The sequence below is a fragment of the Apteryx rowi genome, unplaced genomic scaffold (genome assembly GCF_003343035.1).
Source record: "Apteryx rowi isolate R43461 unplaced genomic scaffold, aptRow1 scaffold_168, whole genome shotgun sequence".
In the NCBI taxonomy this organism is placed as follows: domain Eukaryota; kingdom Metazoa; phylum Chordata; class Aves; order Apterygiformes; family Apterygidae; genus Apteryx; species Apteryx rowi.
In genome coordinates, this window is record NW_020447952.1 from 446,013 (window position 1) to 468,171 (window position 22,159).

Genomic DNA, 22,159 nt, shown 5'->3' on the forward strand with positions numbered 1-22,159 from the left:
TTTTTGCTTGAAAATTAAAAAAAAAAAAAGGAGAAAAGCTATTTGACAGCAGCCCGTCCTGGGAGGCTCCCCGGCTGCCTTTGCCATCTCCTGCCAGCGTTCTCCACACTCCCCATCTCCCAGGGCAGGGCAGCGTGTCTGGGACTTCAACCAGCTCTCCAGAACTCTACAGTCTCCTTCACTTGAAATTTTGGTACCAGATGTGTAAGCAAAATACTCCTAGCTTTCTCATCATCACCTATAAGATCTTGTAAAGCTGATGCATTCTTTCGATTTTTTAAGGCTGATTTAATTTTTAGGCTAACAGAACTATCAATATTAAAGGCTTTATATAATTAGAAGCTGACAACACTTGCTTTCCAATGGGCAGGAGAGAGACATCCTCAGCTGGTTTTAGTTACGATTCATGACAAACTGAAGTACAAATTCATCTGCACATATTTATAAAATGTTTATCTTCCCTCCCTTACAGTGCATTTCCAAAACATTTCTAAGAGTCAGCTCATGATTTTCTTAATCCCTTCCCACCCACACATTACAGTCTCAGATAAGTCTATCTTTATATCACTGCATCAGAGAGAGGAGTTTTCCTCACCAAAGGAAGAAACAAAATGGGCCATCAACAAATATATAACCAGAGACTTCGAAAAGATTCCTACTTACACAAGTTCCAGTATCAACCAGCAATTTGGTTACAAGCTACAGTTCCTTTAGAGCTGCTCTTCCAGGTGAAGGAGCAAGGCACTAAACCCTATAGGGAAAGGGCAACAGCTTCTATTTTGGGGATGAGCCATATCACAAATTCATCGATTTTTTTAATTCATAAGACTCATATCAGTCTTGATGACTAATCAGAAATTGAGGTTTGTGACCTAATGTCACAGAATTACAGACCTATGTCAGCTGTAATGGAACCATCACAAGTTATGAAAGACAATATTTGAAAGAGTCTTGTGAAATTCAAGTGACTTACCATAACACTTTGCAGTTATACTACCTTTTAGAGGAGTCTGAACTATTTAACATGCCCTAGGTCTTACAACAGTCTACAAAAACAGAGAGCATCCTTATTTTACAGATAGCCACAACAGTCGGAGACTCACCGTCCCTGAAATTACATGCAAAGTCTACAGCAAAAGAACCTTCTGGCAGTCTAGGACTTGACAGTAAACCATACAGACAAGCTGTCTGTGAAAGTGGCTGCTACAAGAGATTCTGATAGATTTGCAGCCAGCTCTATGAGCTAAAATCCCAGTTGTCAAGACCAAGCAGGAGAAGGAGACCAACTTTATTTTTAGACCCATACTGTGATGTAGGCAGGGCCAAAGCACAAGGTATGAACAGGAGTATTTGATTTCATGATGGAGTAAATATTTTTACAGGGGCAGGGAAAGGGCATTCTTGTTGATACTGTTAAATCTAGAGATTCAAACAGCAAATTATTTATTCCCATAAGTTACATTTTTTTCCTTAATTCCCTATGAGGTGACTGTCTTTAAATCATAAGCTATTTCCTTCTTTACTAGAATTAGGATATATTAAAGGGGGAAGAGGGGAAAAGAATCCTATGCTGGAATATAAAGGAGTTTAAGTACAAAGCTAGAGTTAGCAGTAATATTTATAACAGTCACATGTTAATGCATCAAAAATGGTGACGTTTATGATCATAAATTTATTCTAAACTCCATGTACCATGAAGAAAATATTCTGTACAGAAATTCTAAACCAGAAGAATTTGCTTTGCTGTGATCTATATCCTTGTCACTCATGCACTCTAGACAGCAGAAGCGCATTTCAGGTCCTAACTTCAAGGATCGTGGCCATCTGACTCATTCCTATGGGAGGAGGCAGCTGCCGAACATCTCAACAAAAGGTAGCTGAAAAGAATGCTAAAGCCTCTGTCTGTCCATACAGTAATAGTTTTGCAGATCATAATATGCTTTTCAGTACATGAGACCTGTAAAGGTACTGAGCTCAGAGCAACATAGTCTCAGATAAATCTGAGAGTCTCCAAATCTCCTCAGTTCAAAGGTTTTAAAACATTACATCTCTGCAGTCTCAAAGACCATCATATTAAAATGCAAATGTCATAATAGGGAGGAAACTTTAGTTGTTCCAAACTAACAGATTTCTGTTACTCATGGGGGAGAAAAACATTTCAGGCTGCGGAACATGTAACTTGTCAAAGTACACAGAGATGTTGTCGCCCACTTCTTCCTCAAACTATGGCATATAAGCCATGGATAGTAAGATATGTTCACTGTCCATTAATTTACCATAGTCTTTGAACGGAGTAAAGTCTTGAAGATGCTGCTGTAAGTACAAAATACCTTTTCCTTCCATTAGGAACATCACCTCTTTGAAATCCATGATGCTTTACCAGCCTTGCAATATTTACAAATCTTAGAATTTTCTTTGCAAAGGCATACAGAGAAAAGCATCATCCATAGTAATGTCACAGATGATGAAAGTCTAGCCATAATGGTGGAATTTTTATAACAGCCTAATTCTGCTTTTAAGCAATACAAATTCTCAAGAGCCAAAAAACACAGTCCAGATGAGTATTTACTCTTAAGAGTATCATTCCTCACAGTTTCACCACCAGTCCCATATCAGTTTTATATTGTAACTGTTTGATTTCAAATAGGTCCTACATAATATTTTTAAAAGTAAGATCATTGGAAAGTAGAATCCCTAGAATATAAACACAAAAAAAAATCACTTATTCAGAAGTAAAATTATGCTATTACACATTGTTCTTGCTACAGCTGTGTGCATCCGTAAGAATCTAGCTCATTTACTGTCATAGAAAACTTCCCTCGAGCAGCAGTTGTTTGCATCATAGGCAGATGTGAAATAACAATGCAATTAATGCAACAAATGCATATTAATTTAAATTGTTTTTTCAAAGATCAAAGAACACTGGACAATTAAACTGGATGTGCTACCTCTCACTCTACAATAACAGTAACAAGCTCATTTGTCTCTTTATTTGAGCACTACAGTCTCCTTAGAAAGAGAAAGCTATCTTGAGAAGACTGTAGTGACTAGGGACATGTACTGTAGCGTATTTTAGTCACTATGCTACAAGAAAAAGCAGATTGCTTCACCATTAACAGGTACACTGGAAACTGTTCAAACAAAACAGTGGCAGTTTAGTTTCCTTCTATTCCTAAACTGAAAGGTGTTTTAAGTAGAATACAGATTCTATTCAAATTCAAAGGAAAAAAAAAGTGACGTTTGATTCTCCTGCAGACAAATCTTGACCTGCAGGATTCGCCCAGTCGCACGCAGTGACAACCTCTCTGCTCCACCAGAGGGAGGTATTGAAACATACTGATACGAAAACTTACTACATGGCAAAAGTCTTTGTATTTTCTTCAAATGAGCACAAAGATATTAACCTTAGTGCCAGAAGAAATGTTTCAGTTATTATATAATCTACGTGACAGCCTGTGTATCACAGAGCCTGCTCACTCCCAATAAGCCCAGCAATTTCCGTTTCATGAAAGTACATCTTCCAGAAAATCTTTTAGTCTTCACTTAAATAAATGAAGAGACTGACTGTGAAATAATCCATGTGGGTTTTTTTCCGTGTTTTTGAAAACACGGAAGTAAAGTGAGTTATCAGTCTCATGAATGCATGTAAAAAGCAGGTCTCTGCCCCTGCTCGCTCACAGTTTATAGGTGCAAAGGACAGGCGACCTTTTTCACTACCACGGCACTGGAGAGCAAAAATACACCACAATTAGTCTGTTCAAACCAATACGAAGGAGTAAAGCACTCAGATCCTACTGCATTTCTGTGGAAGCTGGACACTTAAGCCCTACTTACAAAAAAAAACAAAAAAACCACACAAAAACAAACCCACACCACATGCAGTCTTCCGTCCCTATTTCAAGGTATACAATGAAATCAAAGATTTTTTCCAAGTAACCTCATATTTATCTGAGTGTACTACATAAGTAGTTCTATTGTGCCAATGCTATTTCTGATGTTTACGGCACATTTTGCCCCTCATCTTCTACCCTGAAAACAGATATCTTAGACCCTGTATATCCTTGAATTTTTATTTTATTTTTTTTTTTTTTTTTACAGAATTGACAGTTATTATTCCATCCTTGAATGATGCAGACTCCCACTCGGATGAACGTTCAATCTGAAGTCCGTTCTAAGAACTCAAAAGACCAGACAGGTAAGGATATCAGCCCTTGGATACCTTCTGGGAAGATTTAAGAATAAGTTTTAACCGTACGAACCTGCTCCCAAAATTCCTATTAGGAGACTTGCTTACAAAATCCTTATAGACTATCAGAAGTCATTTTGTTTCTCCCTTCTTCACCAGAAGGTAAAGAACGAAAGGTGCTGACGGGGGCGGTGGGGGGGGGGGGGTCTTTTTGACTGTTTTCTATTAGAGAGCGGTGAACAGCGGCTCTGGCACGGCAACGCGCTCAGCCACCACGAGAGGATGCTGCAGCTGAGAGGACCCAGCAGTCTGCTCCCGGGACACCTTGCAGTTCCCCCTTATTCACACGAGTGGGGCAATTTTGAGAAAACGTGGGAAATACAGATTTTCAAAAGCTACAAATATATATATTTAGAATTATGAAAGAAGCCAAGTGCACTCTGAAGTGACTACAGTATTATTTTAGTATATCAAAAACAGTTTCTAGGCACAGCAGTGTTACAAAAGGCACAGCACGCGCAGTGGCTCCAAACAGCTCCTTCCAGCAAGGAAGGATCTCACGGCAGCAGCAGTGTTTCTCTTAAAATGAGAGAGTTGTGTTGCTGATACATTTTACAAATCCTGTATTTTCCCACAGAAAATACTGCTGTTTCAGTTACAGTGCAACTTTTGGAAGACCCAGATCTTTGCTTTATATTTCAAAACAACATCAGGATGTAGGATGTTAACTGTTTCCTAATATAAAATATATCAGTGGGCTAAGCCAGGAAGTCCTTCTGCAGCTTAGGAGAATATCATGTTAGTGGGAATTTACCCCAAAAGTAAACATATTACAGAAACAAGCCAGACTATCAAGTCTGGTGTGATCCTTCACATAACTAGCAGCTTGCGTGTTGCCTGTGGAAAGAAAATTAAATCCATCATTTTTCAGACTATGACATGGTTCTATTTGTCTGCAACAATTTTCCAGAAAAAAATTGCTTTAAGCAATTTTCATCATTCAAGCTGAGAAACAAGCAAAAAATATAATGACTTTATCCCATGTGTTAAGAGTTCAAGATGAAAACTCTTTGTTAGGAAGAAAAGGAATTAATCATGCAGCTTGTTCATATATGTTGGAAGATTTGGCATAAACCAGCGTGGTGCAATGCCAGCGAAAAAGGGTTCTTGGCTAGCTAGACTTCACAGGAAGTCCACCTGCTCCTTCTGCTAGAAAGCCACGTACTTTCTATCACAGCTACCCTGAATGGAATAAGCCAAACTGCAGCTCCCTATCTCCCCCCTACCCAAGAACCTCCTCCAAAATAACATACCGTCCAGTTATCTGCCCTTCTGTCTTTATAAAAACTATGGCTTCTTCTCTGAATAGAAACCAATGTAAAGTCTGTTCCATCTGCTTTTTCTGAACTGTGCTTGGTCCACACTTTTCCAGAAGCCTGTTTAAAAAAGTTACATATATATATATATTATATATACATACGCATACATACATATATAAATAAGCCCTTTTCAATGAAAAGGGAGGAAGTTTAAAGTTGAAACAGCAAAACAGAGAAAAGCATTATTCCCATCAATATCCAAATGATTGTCATATGCATTGATGTGTCATTGTGCCAGGAGAACCACATGCATTTAACCCACATCAGTCAGCAACAAAGTTGCAGGTACAAATGAGGACCATTCACCTAATGAAAACGTTGCTTGCTTCAGGGAAAAAAAAAAAAAAAAAAAAACCACACCAAAGATCACTGTTTACTACTTGCAAAATAAATACAAACTAGTTCTTTTCAAACAATTATAAAGCTGCAAACTTAAGAATTTACCACATTAGCGTTCACAGCATTAGCAATACAGTATGTAGGCATCTTTAAAGCTTTTTTTGTGGAATGTCAATACGTATTTATACACTTAAAACAGAAAGGTCTAGTCATCTATTACAATAGAGATTGCTCAAGCAAACGCAGCCCCAAAGGAAATAAATTCCATTAAAAAGAAAGAAAAAAAAAGTTGTCCTCTGTATCTAACGGATATGCCTCTCCACATGTGCTTACTGGCAGCAAAATCAGATCTAACACAGAAAAGTGGGACAGAAGTGTAATAAAAGCTTTTCTTCACTTTCAATTTTAGTTACAGGAAGTACTTAAATACCATTTTGTAATACCTTTTTATCTTCATGGAAGAAAGATTCCGATTGAGATGACGTCTTTTTTTCCCACCCATTTTCCATACTTTCCGGTGGGAAGCTCTGTCTGAATCGATATAGATCCTTTCTTCCCCTTGCTTCTTTCATAAGTGGTACATTGTCTTTTCCTTGGCAGCTCTTTTCTGAATAGGATCGTCTTAAATCTGGTGGTGCATCTCCTAAAGTAGATGTGTAGTTTTTCCAATCAGTTTTACTCTTCACATTGGAAAAGTCATTGTCACATGATGTCTTATTTGCATCGTCTTTGTTCTTATTTACAAAGCTCCTTGTTATACCTTTGCTCCACTCACCTTTTGGAGCCACCTCCAAGAACTGTTCTTTTGTGACCAACTTCTTCTGTAATTGGCCAACATCAGCCTTTACAGACAACTTAGAAGCCAAATTAATTTCCAACTTTTGGCCTGTACCAACTGCATTTGTAGGCTGTACCTCATCATTTGCAAATGTTGAACTTTGTTGCTTGGAAGTTAAGTTCACTTCTTGATCTTCGTCAGTGATGAAGGTTTTTTTTCTGTTGAACTCCACAGGTGAATTTACAAACTTATCTGAAAACAAGCTGCCGGGATTTCCCCAGTAAGGAGGGCTGAACTTTCTGTCTTTGGACTTCTGCTTATCAAATTCAGGGCCACAGGATTCCAGTTTCTCACTGTTCTTTTCATTTAGGATTAATTTCTCTGGCCTGTTGTACTCTTCTGCCTGGTCACCTTGTTTGTTTTTAACAGAATAGTGATCTGATCCCTTCCTCTCTTTCCAACTATAGGAGGAAGTCCAATCTGACACATTTCTTTTGTTCTTTGGTAACTCCCTATTAAATAAACTGTGGTCTTCAGGGAGCTTGTCCTGAATCACCGGTTCTTCTTTATATTCTGCCATAAGTGCATCAATATCAAGAATTCGCGACCTATAACCATGCTCAACCTTCCCTCTAGATAAATCGTAATTAATTTCACTATAGTTTTTCTGTAACTGTGTAAAATCTAGGGGGGTTCTGGGTACCTGGTAAGAAAGGAACCTTCTTCCACTACTTTTGAGATCAGTTTGAGGTGTATTTTCCAGGTCCTGTTTTAACAGGAAAGCATCAACATCTATAATTTTCTCTTTAGAAGAATCCAGACTTCTTTCATGATACTTTTGGTTATCTTTCCCAGATACTTGAAAATTAGTGAATGCAATGTTTTTGGAAAAGTTAACTTCATTTTTTTCTTCCTCTTTGACCCAATCCTTATTAATATATACATCTCGTGAGTCTTCTCTACAATTTGTATGTGTTATATTTTTATTTGGTTGCTGTAATACAGGTTTGGACCTTTTGGAAAAAATAGGGTCCAAATTTGTTGTTACTACTTCACTTGATGGAGAAATTTTACTAGTTTCACTTGCACTAGGAGTACCAAAGCTTTTCTCTTTCTTGTCACCAGGAACCTGATAAGTAACTGCAAAATAAGTTACCTTTGGTTCAAAAGCAGCACTCTGATTTTTCAAGTAATCGTCAGGACTGCCAAGAACAGTTTGGTTTGCCTCATTTCCTTCCATTCCTTCTTTGCTTTTTTTACTTCTCTTTTTAACTGAACCTTCTTCCAATTGCAATGAATCTGTCCTATTCAGCCTTTTGATACTCTCAGGAGTGAGCAAGCCAACTTCTTCTGTCTTGATAGAATCCTGAGGCAAGGTCTTCCTTCTCCATCTTTCTGAAATTTTCAAGTCTGCAATGCTACTTTTGGTTCTCCTGACCTTTTCCTCTGGTTCCGTTACTCTGAATTTATCTCTGTTTTCATGTGCTATACTATCTAAACTAAAGCTTTGTTCTACGCTCTTTGAATCTAGACATTTCTTTAAATCCAAGGCTCTAGATTCTTCATTACTAATGGTTAGTACTTCCATATCAGGATGGTGGCTACTGGAAGATTTACATACTTGTCCACTTGAAAGCACTGATGAAGACTGGGACCCATGTTTATTTACACTGGTTAAAATAACTTCATGACCAAAGTTGGCTCTGAATTCAGGGTTATCTGTCCTGCCTGGTCTTACGCTCCTTTTCTCAGAAGAGTATTTCGTCACATTAGGCCTCTCTGTTCTGTCTATGGAAGAGACTTCACTCTCTTCATTTTTAACTTCAGAATGTAGTTTATTCATTTGTTCCTTTATTCCCAAGCATTTACTTTTGTCTGTAGAATAATGTATTTTCTCTGCTATTAATATCGGATCAGTTTCAGGTTTACCAGAGTCTTTTTTCTTTTCAGCACATCCACTGGGGAAAAAATCATTAGGTTCTTTAAAAGTAAACCTGCTTGGAAAAGCTTTTGTATCTTTAGTTTCTGAAATAATACTACCTTCTTTCAAGTAGTCAGTTTTATTATTTAGCCTGGCTGGCTGATCAGTGTGTAAAACATCCCCATCATTTTTCTTCTCTTTCACAGATGATTTTCTAGTTCTGAGTGTCACAGCCTTTTTTTCAGGAGCCATTGTAATGGCTTCACTAAGTGCTCTTTCACCAAATGTCTGGAAGATTTCGTATCTTGGCTCTATTCTTTGGTAAGTAAGAGAGTCTTCTGCGTTTTTAGGAGTGTGTTTTTCACTTTTCTCAACAGCAGATTTTTCTAATAGAATTGCCTGAGTCATTTTCTTGCCTTCATTTGAACAAGCTGGTTTTCCACTTTTTTCTATATCTGCTATATGTTTTGATGAATGAGACTGTTTGTGATACTGCTTTATACTAGTTGTCTCCTCCACTACTTCTCCCACCTGTGATCCTCTGTTATGCCCCAAAGTCACCACATCATGCTTTCCTTCAAGCTCATTATTCATCTTCAGTGCAGAATCAATTCCAGAATGACCAGCAGCAACATTATGTCTCTGAACATTATGGTCAAACATGGTGGCTCGGACAGTTTTAACATAGGTCTTTTCCATAACCGTGGTTGGTTTTAATTTTTTTTCAAAGCTGCTTGTGAACAAGACAGAATTTTCACTTTGCAGAGAAAAATGCTGGCTGTCTCCAAGGACGTTTCCTTTTGTTTCTGTCTGATCAGTTTTATTTGTTAGTTTTAAAATCTGCCGGGGTTTCCAATGATTCCCAACAGCATATGCTTCAGTGAAATCTGTGCCATGCAGAAGCTTGATCTGCTTACTCTGGAACAAGAAAATTCAACAGTTAGGTTTGTTATATATCTTTTAAATAAACTATGTACCACCTACTCTGTGCAACACAACATGCACAAGTTAAACACACCCTTGTTCTCTAAACACAAAATCCATCAAGACAAAAACAACCTAAGCAGCAGATGTATAACTCCAGTCTAAATCTCTGTTACAGCAGAGTATCTCAACTTGATTTTTACTTTTAATACAAGATATAAGAAGTGTATGGAGAGCCTATATTTTTCTATGCAGAGCACTGGAATGTTTTTAATCCTGCTTTATTGACAGATTCTGAAAACAGCACTTGCATTAATTGAAGATTTAAAAACAAGTTAGTTGTCTTTAAAATGAAATTAACCTACTAAAACTTTGTATCAAACTGTTAGCTTCCTTACCACATATTCTTATCTCAAACCTAGACCGGAGAAAAAAAAGGCACAGCTGTGAGGACTCTCAAGGAATACCCTTAAAACTACATAAAGTTCCCATTTAACAATACTAAGAAGTGTCAACAGCAAGGTTACATTTTGCAACACCAAAGTTTTACTTAGAAACAAAGACAGCATATCAGCTTTTTCAACAGACTACAATTTTCTGTATATTTCCGTATGTCCAAAACTTCAGAGTTAAATGACTTGTCTTCGGAGATTGACATGAAACATACAGCAAGCATTTAATACACAGTTGCGACTTGGATGGAAATGCACTACAGTACTAATGCTGCGCTTGGAGAGAATTAAGGACAATCACTGCACAGAACCACAACAGCCATAGTCTGTTCACTACAGGGTTTTATACGCTAGAAGTTCCATTAAAATAGCAAACATAACATTATTTTTGTCTATACTGCTGCATGCATTTAAGAGTATGCAAATACAGCTTTTTAAAGACTCAACGCAGACACGATACTCCCATACTTTATCAGCGTGTCCTAAAGATAGAATTATCCAAGTAAGCCTATTAGGATTATACCATTTTTAATACTCTCAATGCCCATTTTAAAGTCACTGATTGATAAAGACACATAGGACAGAGTATAGTGCATATACGCTCTACATGAAAACCTATCTGGAAATTACATCGACTGATGCCATTTTCTTACTTTTTGATTTTCTTGCATTTCATTGGTAGAGTCATTTCTTATTTCGACAGGTTTCTCTGGCTTGACTTCACTGGTTGATGTTGGACTTGAAAACCTAAGACAAAAACTTCTATTATTTCTTTCAGTTCCAGTTAGTTGACAAGTATGCTTCCTCCCAAAGCAGATCAATTATATATTATTTCACATCATTAAAAAATATCCAATCAATTATATTTCTTAAAGGAGAAATGGCATTATTTCATATTTCAATTAACTGTATTCAGTGGTTTTATTGTATCAAAACCAAAGGATTGTTGTTTCATGAAAAATTGTTATGCAACTTATTGTATAATATAAAACTTTAGAGAACCATAATGTGGCAAAATAATAAAAAAAGATATTCTCATGTCTCAGTTGCATTTCTTCTCTTTATTCCCATCACAATGTCAAAAAAACAAGGTTTGCTGAAGAATTATACTATTCCACAATCCCTACAGTAGATCCTTTTATCCCAATGTTTGCTGTATTCATTATGTGAAATACACTTCCGTTACACTATCAAAAAAAGCATTACTCCTCTGTCCTTACCCCTTTTTCATCACATACAGAACATGAGGTATCCAGGTTAGCCTAAGGCCCTGCCCTGTGGCCTCAGACTGTGCTTAATGCACTTTGCAATACCATCTCCAGCTCTTATGCATGTCACAAACATAAATCCTAATGATTATGAATTAGCAGTTATCCAACTTTATACTGAGAAAATATATTTTATATTGGTCCAAATATCTTTTCATTGGAAAGCTTTTTTTTTTTTTAAATATATCTAACAATCAGCAGGTCTCATATTGCTCTAATAACACTGCTCCAAAACATCAGAAAGGACCTTCAGAAACAGAGGTTGCAAGATTTTGATTTACATCACTGGAAACACAGAGGTTTCTATAACTGGCAGAGCAAGTTCTGAAACCCAACAATTTCTGAACCCAAAAGAGAAAGTGCATCTCATGAAGCAGAAAGACTCACTGGTTTATAAGAGAGGTGTACCAGGACAGGTACATTTCAGTTACACAGTCCACCCTGAAACAGGATCATATGCCACTATAACCCTCCTGACTCCTCCCATGCCAGTTGTCTTTATTATATTAATTAGTACTGTATACTAGGACATAGTACAGTACTTGCCTACTCACTGTTAAGAGCAATTGTTGAATTTTTAAGCCTTGTTCTACCAAAAAAATGATGCTTTCCTCCTCCCTTGCCACAGCTTGGGAAGAATGCACACCACAGATCTTTAAGCCTTGATATGAAAGTGAAATAAGATTCCTGTCTGGCTGAAAACCTAATATTCTATACCACTGTCAAAGACATGGTAAACATTTCTGCCCCTGCTGTGCCAAATAAAATATAATTCGGAAGTATTCTGAAGAAAAAGACTTTGTGAGGATGACAGGATGGACATTCAAAACAGCATAGTAAAACAAGGAATCTCAACTTATTTTTTGCTTTCTACAAATATGCAAGTATGCAGTCTACAACATTTCACCTCAAGATTTCAAAATACATGAAACTTTAATAATAGCTATACAGTTACAATAACATGCAAAGGCCACATTACTGACAGCACATTTCTTGCAGCTGTTGTTAAGGTATATTTAATTTGATCTTTTGGGGGCGGGTGTGAAGGATAAGACTGGAAAGGAAAAAAACTGCTATTATAAAGAACAATTACACGGAATGGAACCAAAATATGCAGGTATCTTACTGAATGAGCAAGTTTTAGTGAATGAGATGAAGTTTTAAGAGGATTAAATAAAACTTCTCCGAAACCTACATCTTTGTTAAGTCTGCAGAAAGTGGTCGTGACTGAAGTGACCTGCGCAGATTTCCTGGCTTAGCATCTGTATTTTCTGTTGTCAGTTCTTTGATTCTCTGTTGGATGTTCACGTATCTGTTTTCCCTCTCAGCAGTTGATGGGAGAGGCTCTGCATCCACTGGAGTACTGGGGTTTTCTGAAGCAAACAAGCTAATGTGTTTTTTAACACTACCCCTTTTGATACTGTTCTCCTTTTCTGAGGAAGCTGCAGGGCTTTCATGAGCTAGAAACACACAAGTTTCCTTTTGATCCAATCTTTTCACCTCCTTATTGGTTTTGCTGTCACTACTAGTTTCACAGCTTCTTTCAGAACCATGCAAGTTAGTCACTATTTCTGGTTTTGTCTCAATTTGTTCACTTTTACATTTATGCTGTGTTTCCCATATGTACTTTCCATCATTCAGGATGCCAGTGTCCTGACTACTGCACTTCAAGTTTGTTTTAGAACTGTTGCTATTAAATTCCATTTCTTCATTTTTTGGCCCCATTTCAGACTGCTCATGACAGCTCACATCAGTAAAATAAGTTATAGATACGTTCTCCTTGCTCTCATGAGATGAGCAAGTCTTTTTGCAGGAAGAAAGATCTTTATGTTCAAACTTAGCTGTCAGGTCCATGGACAAAGGCCTTGGTCTTCTAACCCAGGCTTTCTCTGTGGGAGATTTTTCCTCTGAAGGCTCCATTGCGTGATGTTTTTGATCTCTTAACGATTCTAGAAAAACAGCAGATACAGGTCTATGTTTTAGCCTTTGCTGCACATCAGAAAAACCAACTTTACTGTTGATATTGTTTGTGTCGTCATTGATTTTCTCCCCTGTAATATCTTCATAAGCATCTTTCTTTCCACGAGTTTTGAGGGAGTTCCAAGAGACCGGCCTAGGATTGGAAGAAAGTGATATTTGCCTATGAATAGATCCTTCCGCTTTCCTGGATGTCTCAGATGGCTGAGATGGTTTCTCAAGTTTTGCAGTACACTGAAGCTCTTTTGTTTGTACAGTACTAAATACTCTGTGGTCATCAGCAGCCCTTTTTCCTTGGGCCAGGTTGACCTTTGATTGCTCCATGCCAGCTGTCTCAAAAAGGATGACAGTATTAGCACTGGGACCAGTGTAGAAAGTCATATTTGTGATTACTTCACTGTTAGCCTTATTTTCACTTTCAATTACTTTTTGGTCTACTAATGGAGGAACATTTCCACTTAATATCTTAACAGGTGATGTTTCTTCAGCAACCTTTCTAATAAGATTACTTGATCTGAAAGCCGTAACAGGTGGTTTTACATTTGCAAAAGTTTCTGAAGATTTCTCTTTAGAAAAAGGCTTTGGGAAAAGTCTTGGCCTTGATCCTAGTGTCGGCATTGTTGCAGATTTCAAAGTACTTTTGAATTTGCTCTTCTCTTCAAGAGTCAGTGATGCTGAAGGTTCATTTGTCTTGTTATTTGCATCTGAAAGCACACTTACATACACACGCTGTGATTTATCCTGATTCGTGATTTCATTTAAGTCAGGTACTGTCGTCAAAGATGCCAAAGTAGAATTTATTTCTACTTTTGTTGCCATAGTTGTAACTACACATTCAACAGAATTGGAAAAACCCAACAAGGAAGAAAAATCTACAAAAAAAGACAAAAAGTATGATGTAGAGTCAGCATGAACATCAAATAAACTAATTCTAATTTGAAAGGTTGCTACATTTAAATTTTGGGGCATTTGTGATATGCTGTAAACAGCATATCTTAAAATAGAAGCAGTGTTCCCAATATTAATATACAAACCTCAATTCCTTTTTATAATATCAATAGCTATTGAGATACATTGAGTATATATTTTCATACAAAAAAAACCCTCAGAGATCAGAGTGATTGAAAGTGTTATTTGTTATTTTTAGTTAAGGCCTACAATTAAACAATGTAAATAGTTTAGTTTGTAATTGCAAATTTGTATTCTACAAAGCTCCAAAAAGCTTTGCTCCCACTTACCATAATTTGCATTTTCTGTTGCAACTGAGTTATACGAGCCAATTCACTTCTCATAGCGAAAAGTAGAGTTTGCCAAGATCACATTAAGAACACAAGAAAAGCGATCACTCCAGCGCTGTGCACCAGACCTCTCCTGCAAACAAGCAGAGAACATTCAGATTCTGGCATAGCACACACCTAGATCTACACAGAAAACCTTAGTATTTCAATGAAACAAGCTGGCTCCCACCTTAAAATACAAAACTACCAGATTTAATTGTGTAAAGTAAAAGAACGTTTAATTTTCAAACTCTTATTAAAGAATCAAAAAGAAATTATCATCTAATGCCTGAAGTGTGCAACACCGGAACAAGCGTAAATAATTTGCTTAGCACAATAACTGGACATTAAATTTGAACGCAATTACATCCACATTGTTATGAGTACTGCTTGTAAATTCAAGTATTGTCAACCACTGATTAAACCCTGAATTCTGCATTACTCTAATTTACTTTCTGTTGTAAATCTCCTCTTTGTGACAACAGTATGTGAAGTGGTACCTGAAAAGCTGACCTTCTCCAAAATGCTGATTTTCAATCTAAATATGATTTTTACCATGACAAAGTAATATTTCCAATATCTTGTCAACAAAGGCAGGACATTAGTTTAGACTTTAATTATATGCTTACTGCAGAGATGAGGGAAAACAGTAATAATTAGAATTTCAGCAACAAGTAACCTGAATATTTTCAGTTTAAATTTTTTCCTAATAAAAAGTATATTTAAACTTTGTGGCAGATGCATACATATGGTTGCTGATATGTTTTTTTTTTTTTTCCTTTGAAGACTGTCACACTCTTAGTCTGTAGGAAGAGCTCAAAGTATTTTTCATCATCAGTCACGCAAGGGGTCTGTTCTGCATGGCCACTCTCTTGCCTACTTTTGGACAGTCTCTGCAGCAGTGTCACACATTGGTCTCATCCGATCCATTTTTATGGCCCAAAAATATGGGTATTTGCAGATTCTACAGAATATGGATCCTTCTTGCATGTGAATATTCAAAAAAATTTTTTTGAATGTTTCCTTCCCAAGTCTTCCCTCTGGAAGGTGACTATGGCACCTTTATTAGTCTCCCTGAAGAATCACCGGAAAAATCCCAGAGACTTCAGACAACACTATTTCATCTCATCCATAACAAGATGGCTGCCACAGGGAATGCAGTTCACAGGGAAGAAAGGAGGAGAAATCAAGAGAGAAGATTCATTTAAGAAAGCAAAACTATTAAAGAAGAAGGATAAAAAGGGTTGAGACTCCACAGTTGTTTGAAAAGGGAAGATAGCGTTTCAGTAGTGATCCTGAGACTAGCAGTGGAGTGCCGGGGAAAAAGGAAAGAGTTTCCAAGCACGGCACGTTCTCCTTTGATTGTTGTACAGACTTCAGAGAAACCTTAGAGATATTCCAGAGACAGTCCTCCCTTTTAGATCTTAACTTCTCTTGAACAGAATAACAGCACATTTGCACCATAAATTGCAGAGATTTATTCCGGTAGCTCACACACAGACCTTCACCTCTCAGGCGGGCTGACAAACTCTGCTCACCTTGCCAGGTCCCTTTCACATTTCAACCCACCTGAAACTGCCTAAACTGCTTAGATGCTGGGCCAGTCCCCTCCACAAGTCCACGACCTCTTCTTTCCAAAATAGTTACTAACCCAGTCGGCCTACCACAATCAATCTGTTCCTCCTACAATCTCACAGATCTTAATGAAATCTTCCTCCTTCTCCCACTCCTTGTTCTAAGGAACACGATCAAAATCCGATTAATATGCTCTCACATTCCAAAGATGAGAAGATTTTGTGAAGAGCAGTCACACTAAAAGTAAAGTAGTAACACTTTCTGAAATAATATTCCAAACCAAAAAATTAGATGTTGTTTTTACAGAGCTCTTTCGATACTTGAGTATGCATTTTTTTGTATCATATTATATCATTGGTATCATATCCTGGCCCAAGGAAAAAGGCCCAAGGAGGCTCTGTGCCTCCTTCCTTTTCTTCGGAATGAAGGAAGGAGGCACAGAGCTTCTTAAATGGAATAAAACTTTATCCTCAATGGCATACAAGCCAGTGAATATACAATGCAGAACATAATCCTTGCAATCATTGTACAACTCATTTTTCTAGCCAACATGATTTATCTACTATGATTATATCTGTTCCTGAGTTTTATTACACTACCCACCAGGTTTACATGATCCCATTTTTCAACATAATCTAGTCAAGTCAGTTTTCCAGCTTTTAAATTCTTATTACTCAGTTCCCCTACAACAGATACCTGGCTCAATACAGAGAAGTATTCAGAAAAGAAGAACTAAACTTTTTTTTTTTTTGGGGGGGGGGGGGAAATCACTCAATCTTGCAAACTGACAAAGCTACTGGAACTTTGAAAAACTCTACAGCTGATCAAGAGGAACGTCACCACTGTGGTCTGCAGCACTCACGTACAGACATCGCAGCTCTATTTCAAATATACATCTTGGGTCAGATAATACATAGTATTTTATTAGAGATATGTAAGTTTAAGTTGGCAATTTTGAAATATTAACTGTAAACAAGACTGGCTGAGAAGCTGTAATCTAAATAACTGCAAATCCCTTACCTCCGTCTACAGTAAGTTACTCCCTTTCCCCGAGCTGCACCCGCTCAGCGACAGTTGGCCGATATTCGCGCGCTTCGGTGACTGCCAAGTAGGTTACGCTGCCCGGCGCCGCAGGCACGGGAAGGTCATCACCCGATCCAGCAAAGCGCCTAAATCACATTTGCATCATTTCTAGGCATTATTTCTATTAATGCTCCTTAATTTCAGTCAAATTCCTGAGAGCTGTTTGGCACACCCTGGGATGGGTTCTGTTTGCACAAATAAAAGTATAAATGGCACTGAAATATCCTTTAAAAAGCTTTCTGCTTTTAATGAAAAGGATGTGTGTGAAGACCTGTCTTTTTCCCAGTTTCATTTCTTCCTCAAATTTCAAAACACCTACAACTAGATGTAATTTCTCCTGGGCCAACCTGAATCATTACAGGAGGTATAGACACACACACTTAAACACTCTTCCACATTTAAGCTGAGTTAAGTCTTTCTTTTTTTAATTAAACAATATATCTTTAGAAAGAACATCAATGTTGCTCATTAGAAATCAAAATGAATAATTCACTTCGCAGTATTGTTTTTGTAAAATTCATAAGGGAACACTGTAAACTCTCTCTTGGGACAAGAGAAGGGCTTTATACACACAAAAACCAAACAAAACCCACTTCATTTAGACCTTGCCTCCCATGCTCTATCCACTGACCATGCATAGAACTATTACTTATATCAGTATAATTTATTTTAAACTATTAGGACAACAGGAGCAACAACCTGCAGACAATTTTTCCACCATGAATCACATGATTATTGCCAACTTCCTTGCTCATAAACAAGAATGTTTTAAATGATGCAAAACAACCCAATCTATAATCGGTCCCTGAATCCCAAAGCAGATAAAGAAATCCAACTGCCTTTTGTAAGAATCAAAAGCATAAAAATTCCATGGAAAGAACATCTCTGCTGTAAAGAAACAAGATTTTTTCCCCCCTTTATAAAACTGAAAGCAACCAAAAAAATATGGCTCCAATCAATGAAATATCTGTGTCTATTTATATTAAGAATACTCCAGTAGAAAACTAGCAAATAAACAGCATACGCAAGGTCTTCCTCTTTAGACACAACTTTACCAGCAAATCTGCTACCAGGATAATAAAATTACTCCATTACCAGTGCACAGTCACAGAAAGATGTGAAGCTTCATTTGTATAACGATGCATATTAGCAGCTGCCGCAAACCCAGGGATATCATTCAATGATTATATGTTCATCTTGGTACAGCAAGACATGAAAACCACTGAAAACAGATGCAACCACTTTATATGCCACACAGACACAAAACAATACTAGACTTATTTCACTCCTTCTGCAAGAAGTTTTTCCCATTATTTTACATATTATACAGTCTCAAAAATACTATGTTATTTCTTTTTCTATTTTTTTTCCTCATTGACTTTTATATATTGCACCCATAAAGTCTACAGCAAATCATGTCAGGTACCTTAAGCAATCGCCCTTCTGCTACTTCCCGTAATACATGGAGCGTTGCTGATGGGATCTGCTCTGTTAATTCTTATTTATTCCATTCACTTACTATGGGCATGTGAAAGAAAGAATAGTTTAGCAGTGTGTGTGAGAATATGGTCAAGACCGCAAGACTTACTGTAACACAATCAAAATACAAACAAAAAAACCCTTTTCTGAAAATCTAAGTAAAGCAGACACTTAATTCAGTAAATAAAGGCTTTTTCTATTCTTGGATTTAAGACTGATTCATGTTATTAGTAATGTCATTCACTGAAATTGGATACATCAGTTATATTTAAGAGGACATTCAGAGCCTCAAATCTTTTTTCTGATAAGAGAAAGATTAACAAAATTGTTGGTACACAGGCTTTGATTTTTAACAATAAACCTGGGCAAAGTTATTCACAAAGTAAGAACAAGCAATAAAATATTGCAGTAATCTTGTTGCAGATCCACAGCAAGAAGTTCAGTATAACAAGGCTCCTGTTCTGTTCCCCAATAATCAAAATTAACAGGTTGAAATCTAAAAATATACATTCCAAATCTCATAAGACAGAGATCTTATGACCTGTAATTCACCATAAATCTTTACTACTAAGATTCCAAAATATTTMAAAATTTAAAATATATTTTTTTGCATTCCCCATATGCAAGCATATTTGAAGCCTTCAGTTTAAAAAAGGACAAAATACTGTTTTTCTGGGTATTATAATCTTGTCCCATCACAAGGATGAACTCTCCGCCCTGTCATTTTCTCGCAGTGCAGGGAAGGATTAGCGTGCTGCTAGACAAAGCGCCCATCCTATTAATAGCAGCAGTTACAAGCACTTGTAAACCTCCCTTTGCTATTGCCAGTACAATTGCATAACTACCATAACTTGCTAAAGCTTCACCCATATCTAGACCTGCACTAAAGAACATAAATCTGTTCAACTATGCTTTTGGCTATTCACCAGCATCTCCATACTAGAGTGAAACTTTTACACCTTATATTTTAATACCCATTATTTTAATAGCTTAAATATTGCCACCCACTGCTACAAAGGTAAAGTAGCTAAATAGGTAACAAATTAAAGCACTACATGCAAGTAACTTCAGTAATGCAAACTAGTCCCACGGATACAAGAACATTTATAGTTAACTGAAAATTCTCTGTTAAATACACCGGCACATATAATGGAAAACATAAATCTAATCAGAGTTTGAAAACATTCTTAATTTAGCAGGGTAATTAACTGAATGAAACATCATTCAGGAAAACACATTATTTGTTGTTAAACTAGGATTCAATGGCAAAACACAGCTGTTTGTACCTGAGAAGAAATGGACTTCACCAGCTTAGGGGGATTCATCCTGCAAACTTCCCCGAACCTCTGAGACAAAGATCAGTCTGGAGGGGAGGATTTATGAAAAAAATTTAAATGCAGCCACCCACTTCTGCAGCTGTCAGTCCTATACAGATTTCATAGCAATGTTTATACATCGCATATAAAAAGTAATCCAACAGGATTAATCTATAAAAGTCACAATCACCACTACTGAGTAGTAACATTTCCAGTACTTGTGTGTTTCCTGTAATTGTTTTATTCTGTTCAGAGATAAAAACCCGGGGCTGGAATGGACTTAAAACTAGAGGGTTTTGCTTCCAGTTATTTCTGGAAAATAGTTTCAGAATTTCAATCTTTAAAATGTTTTATTTGCTGTTGGATCATCAACCATGCATTCTTGCTCGGTTTTTTGTTCTTCCCCATCACGCAACCCAGCTTCTTCCTCACACTGTTGCTTGGACATAACACCCACCACCTTCTCCTGTCCAAAATGTTTTCTCCTTACTAATTTCAAACTTATCAAACCAGAGTTTTAAAGCAAGAATCTGTTCTTCTTCCTAGCAAAAAACAGACACTTCCAAACATCAACTGAGACCAACTTTTCCACTACATGGCCATCACATTAATCATCAGTCCTCACCCGTTTACAGTGTTTTCAGCACTGAAGAGATCTCTGAAAATTTCCGTGCTGCGAGTCTTTGCGGGCCCCTACACTGTTCTATAGACAATTAAGGGCAACAGCTTCTCTTCCAATATAAACTTTCTGTCAAAACCAGATTCTTGGCTAGCGTTTTGCTTCTTTGTATATCATTCCTAGTTTGTGCCCTTCAAAACAGATTCCCCAAGGGCGCACAGCCTGAAAGAGCCCATTCGGCACTTCCTGCGACCTGCACGACCACCTCACCTCGCCCCGTTCTTCCACAACTTCATTTCAGTCCCCACAACCATTTCATCAAATGTTTCAGAGTAAGCTCTTCCATCCAAGTTTCAGAGAGGGTCCTTTCCTGATCCCCTCCGAGTCGCTCCTTGACGTCCACGAACTTGGCCAATACCTGCAGTCGTTACACAGGTAACGCAGAAACCCTCCTTTCTTTCCAGCCGCTTACTGCTCACAGGCTAAACCTTTACTAACCTGAAAGTTTCTCATGTTTGAGGACGACAATCTACAAATCCATTATGTAACTGTTTGACCAGAACAGCTCAGTCTCAAACACAGGACTTTTTCCATTGCAGACCATGGAAGTATTTTTCCCTTAGTCTTAAACTTTTATATTGGAAATATCCATCTTTTTGATGGATCTGCTTCTCCCTGAAGTGAGCTGGAAGCGTGGACTTCCTAAGACCAGCTCTGCTATATCAGGCCAAAGTGCATTACTTGTCCAAAAAAGTTTCTACGAGTACCTAGATGAATGACTACATAATAGCTACATCACCACCATCAACTGGCACAATCCTTTACAAAGTAGATTATTACTTTGCCCTAAGATTGTACAGTTCGAGAGCTGCATTTTTATGCTTAATTAAGAGGAGAAATAAGTTCCTGAAATGCTTTAGGAAGTGAAAGCTAAAGTGTGATGATTATTTCCCAAGACAAAAGAGGACAATACTGAGTTTTACCTAAAGAAGTTCAGCTTCATAGGTTCGATCAACTGGGCATAAGTATTGGAAATTCATCTTAATGGAAAAAAGCAAGAACACATGGAAAGAAACTTACCGCCAGTAGCACAGAAAGGACCAGATACAGAGCATAAGCTTGGAATCTAACCAAAAGAGGGCCCCACCCAGAGCACAATGTCTAAAGAAATCACTGATGTCCAAAGTTACACAGAAGTACCTTGTCTTGAATTAACTCAGCTTATTAGTAAGGAATCTTGTGTTTTCTTTTGTTTTTTTCCTTAAATAGCATTATATACCAAAAAATACCTAGAGTTTTCTTTCTAACTGGTCATGAGGTCATTGACTTTGCTCTTATTTAGCTTAAACAGAGCTCTAGGAAAAGAAAAAAAAAAATAGAACTTGTTCTTTTGACTGAAGCAAACACCAATTTACTCAAGCCTACACTTGCACATATCTTATGCTGCATGGGGAGCTTCATAACACATTCATCCAACACTCAGTCCCAGGGTCCTGAGATAAGAAGAGAACACTGAACCCTATTCAAACATGAAGAGACCAACTGTTAGTCCACACACATTTAAAATAAAGGACAATTCTTGTGCA

At 37.4% G+C, this 22,159-nt stretch overlaps 1 protein-coding gene across 1 annotated transcript in view; it reads right to left on the reverse strand.

The window, feature by feature from the left end:
• The window catches only part of KIAA1671 (KIAA1671 ortholog), a 68,506-nt gene extending 54,463 nt beyond the window's left edge, over positions 1–14,043 (reverse strand). Inside the window, exons 1-4 of the mRNA XM_026060281.1 lie at positions 12,443–14,043; positions 10,633–10,726; positions 6,348–9,521; positions 5,500–5,622 (exon numbers count right to left, since the gene is read on the reverse strand). Coding sequence (XP_025916066.1) covers positions 5,500–5,622; positions 6,348–9,521; positions 10,633–10,726; positions 12,443–14,043 — 4,992 coding nt within the window. The remainder of the gene's footprint in view (positions 1–5,499; positions 5,623–6,347; positions 9,522–10,632; positions 10,727–12,442) is intronic.
• Between the last annotated feature and the right edge of the window lie 8,116 nt (positions 14,044–22,159).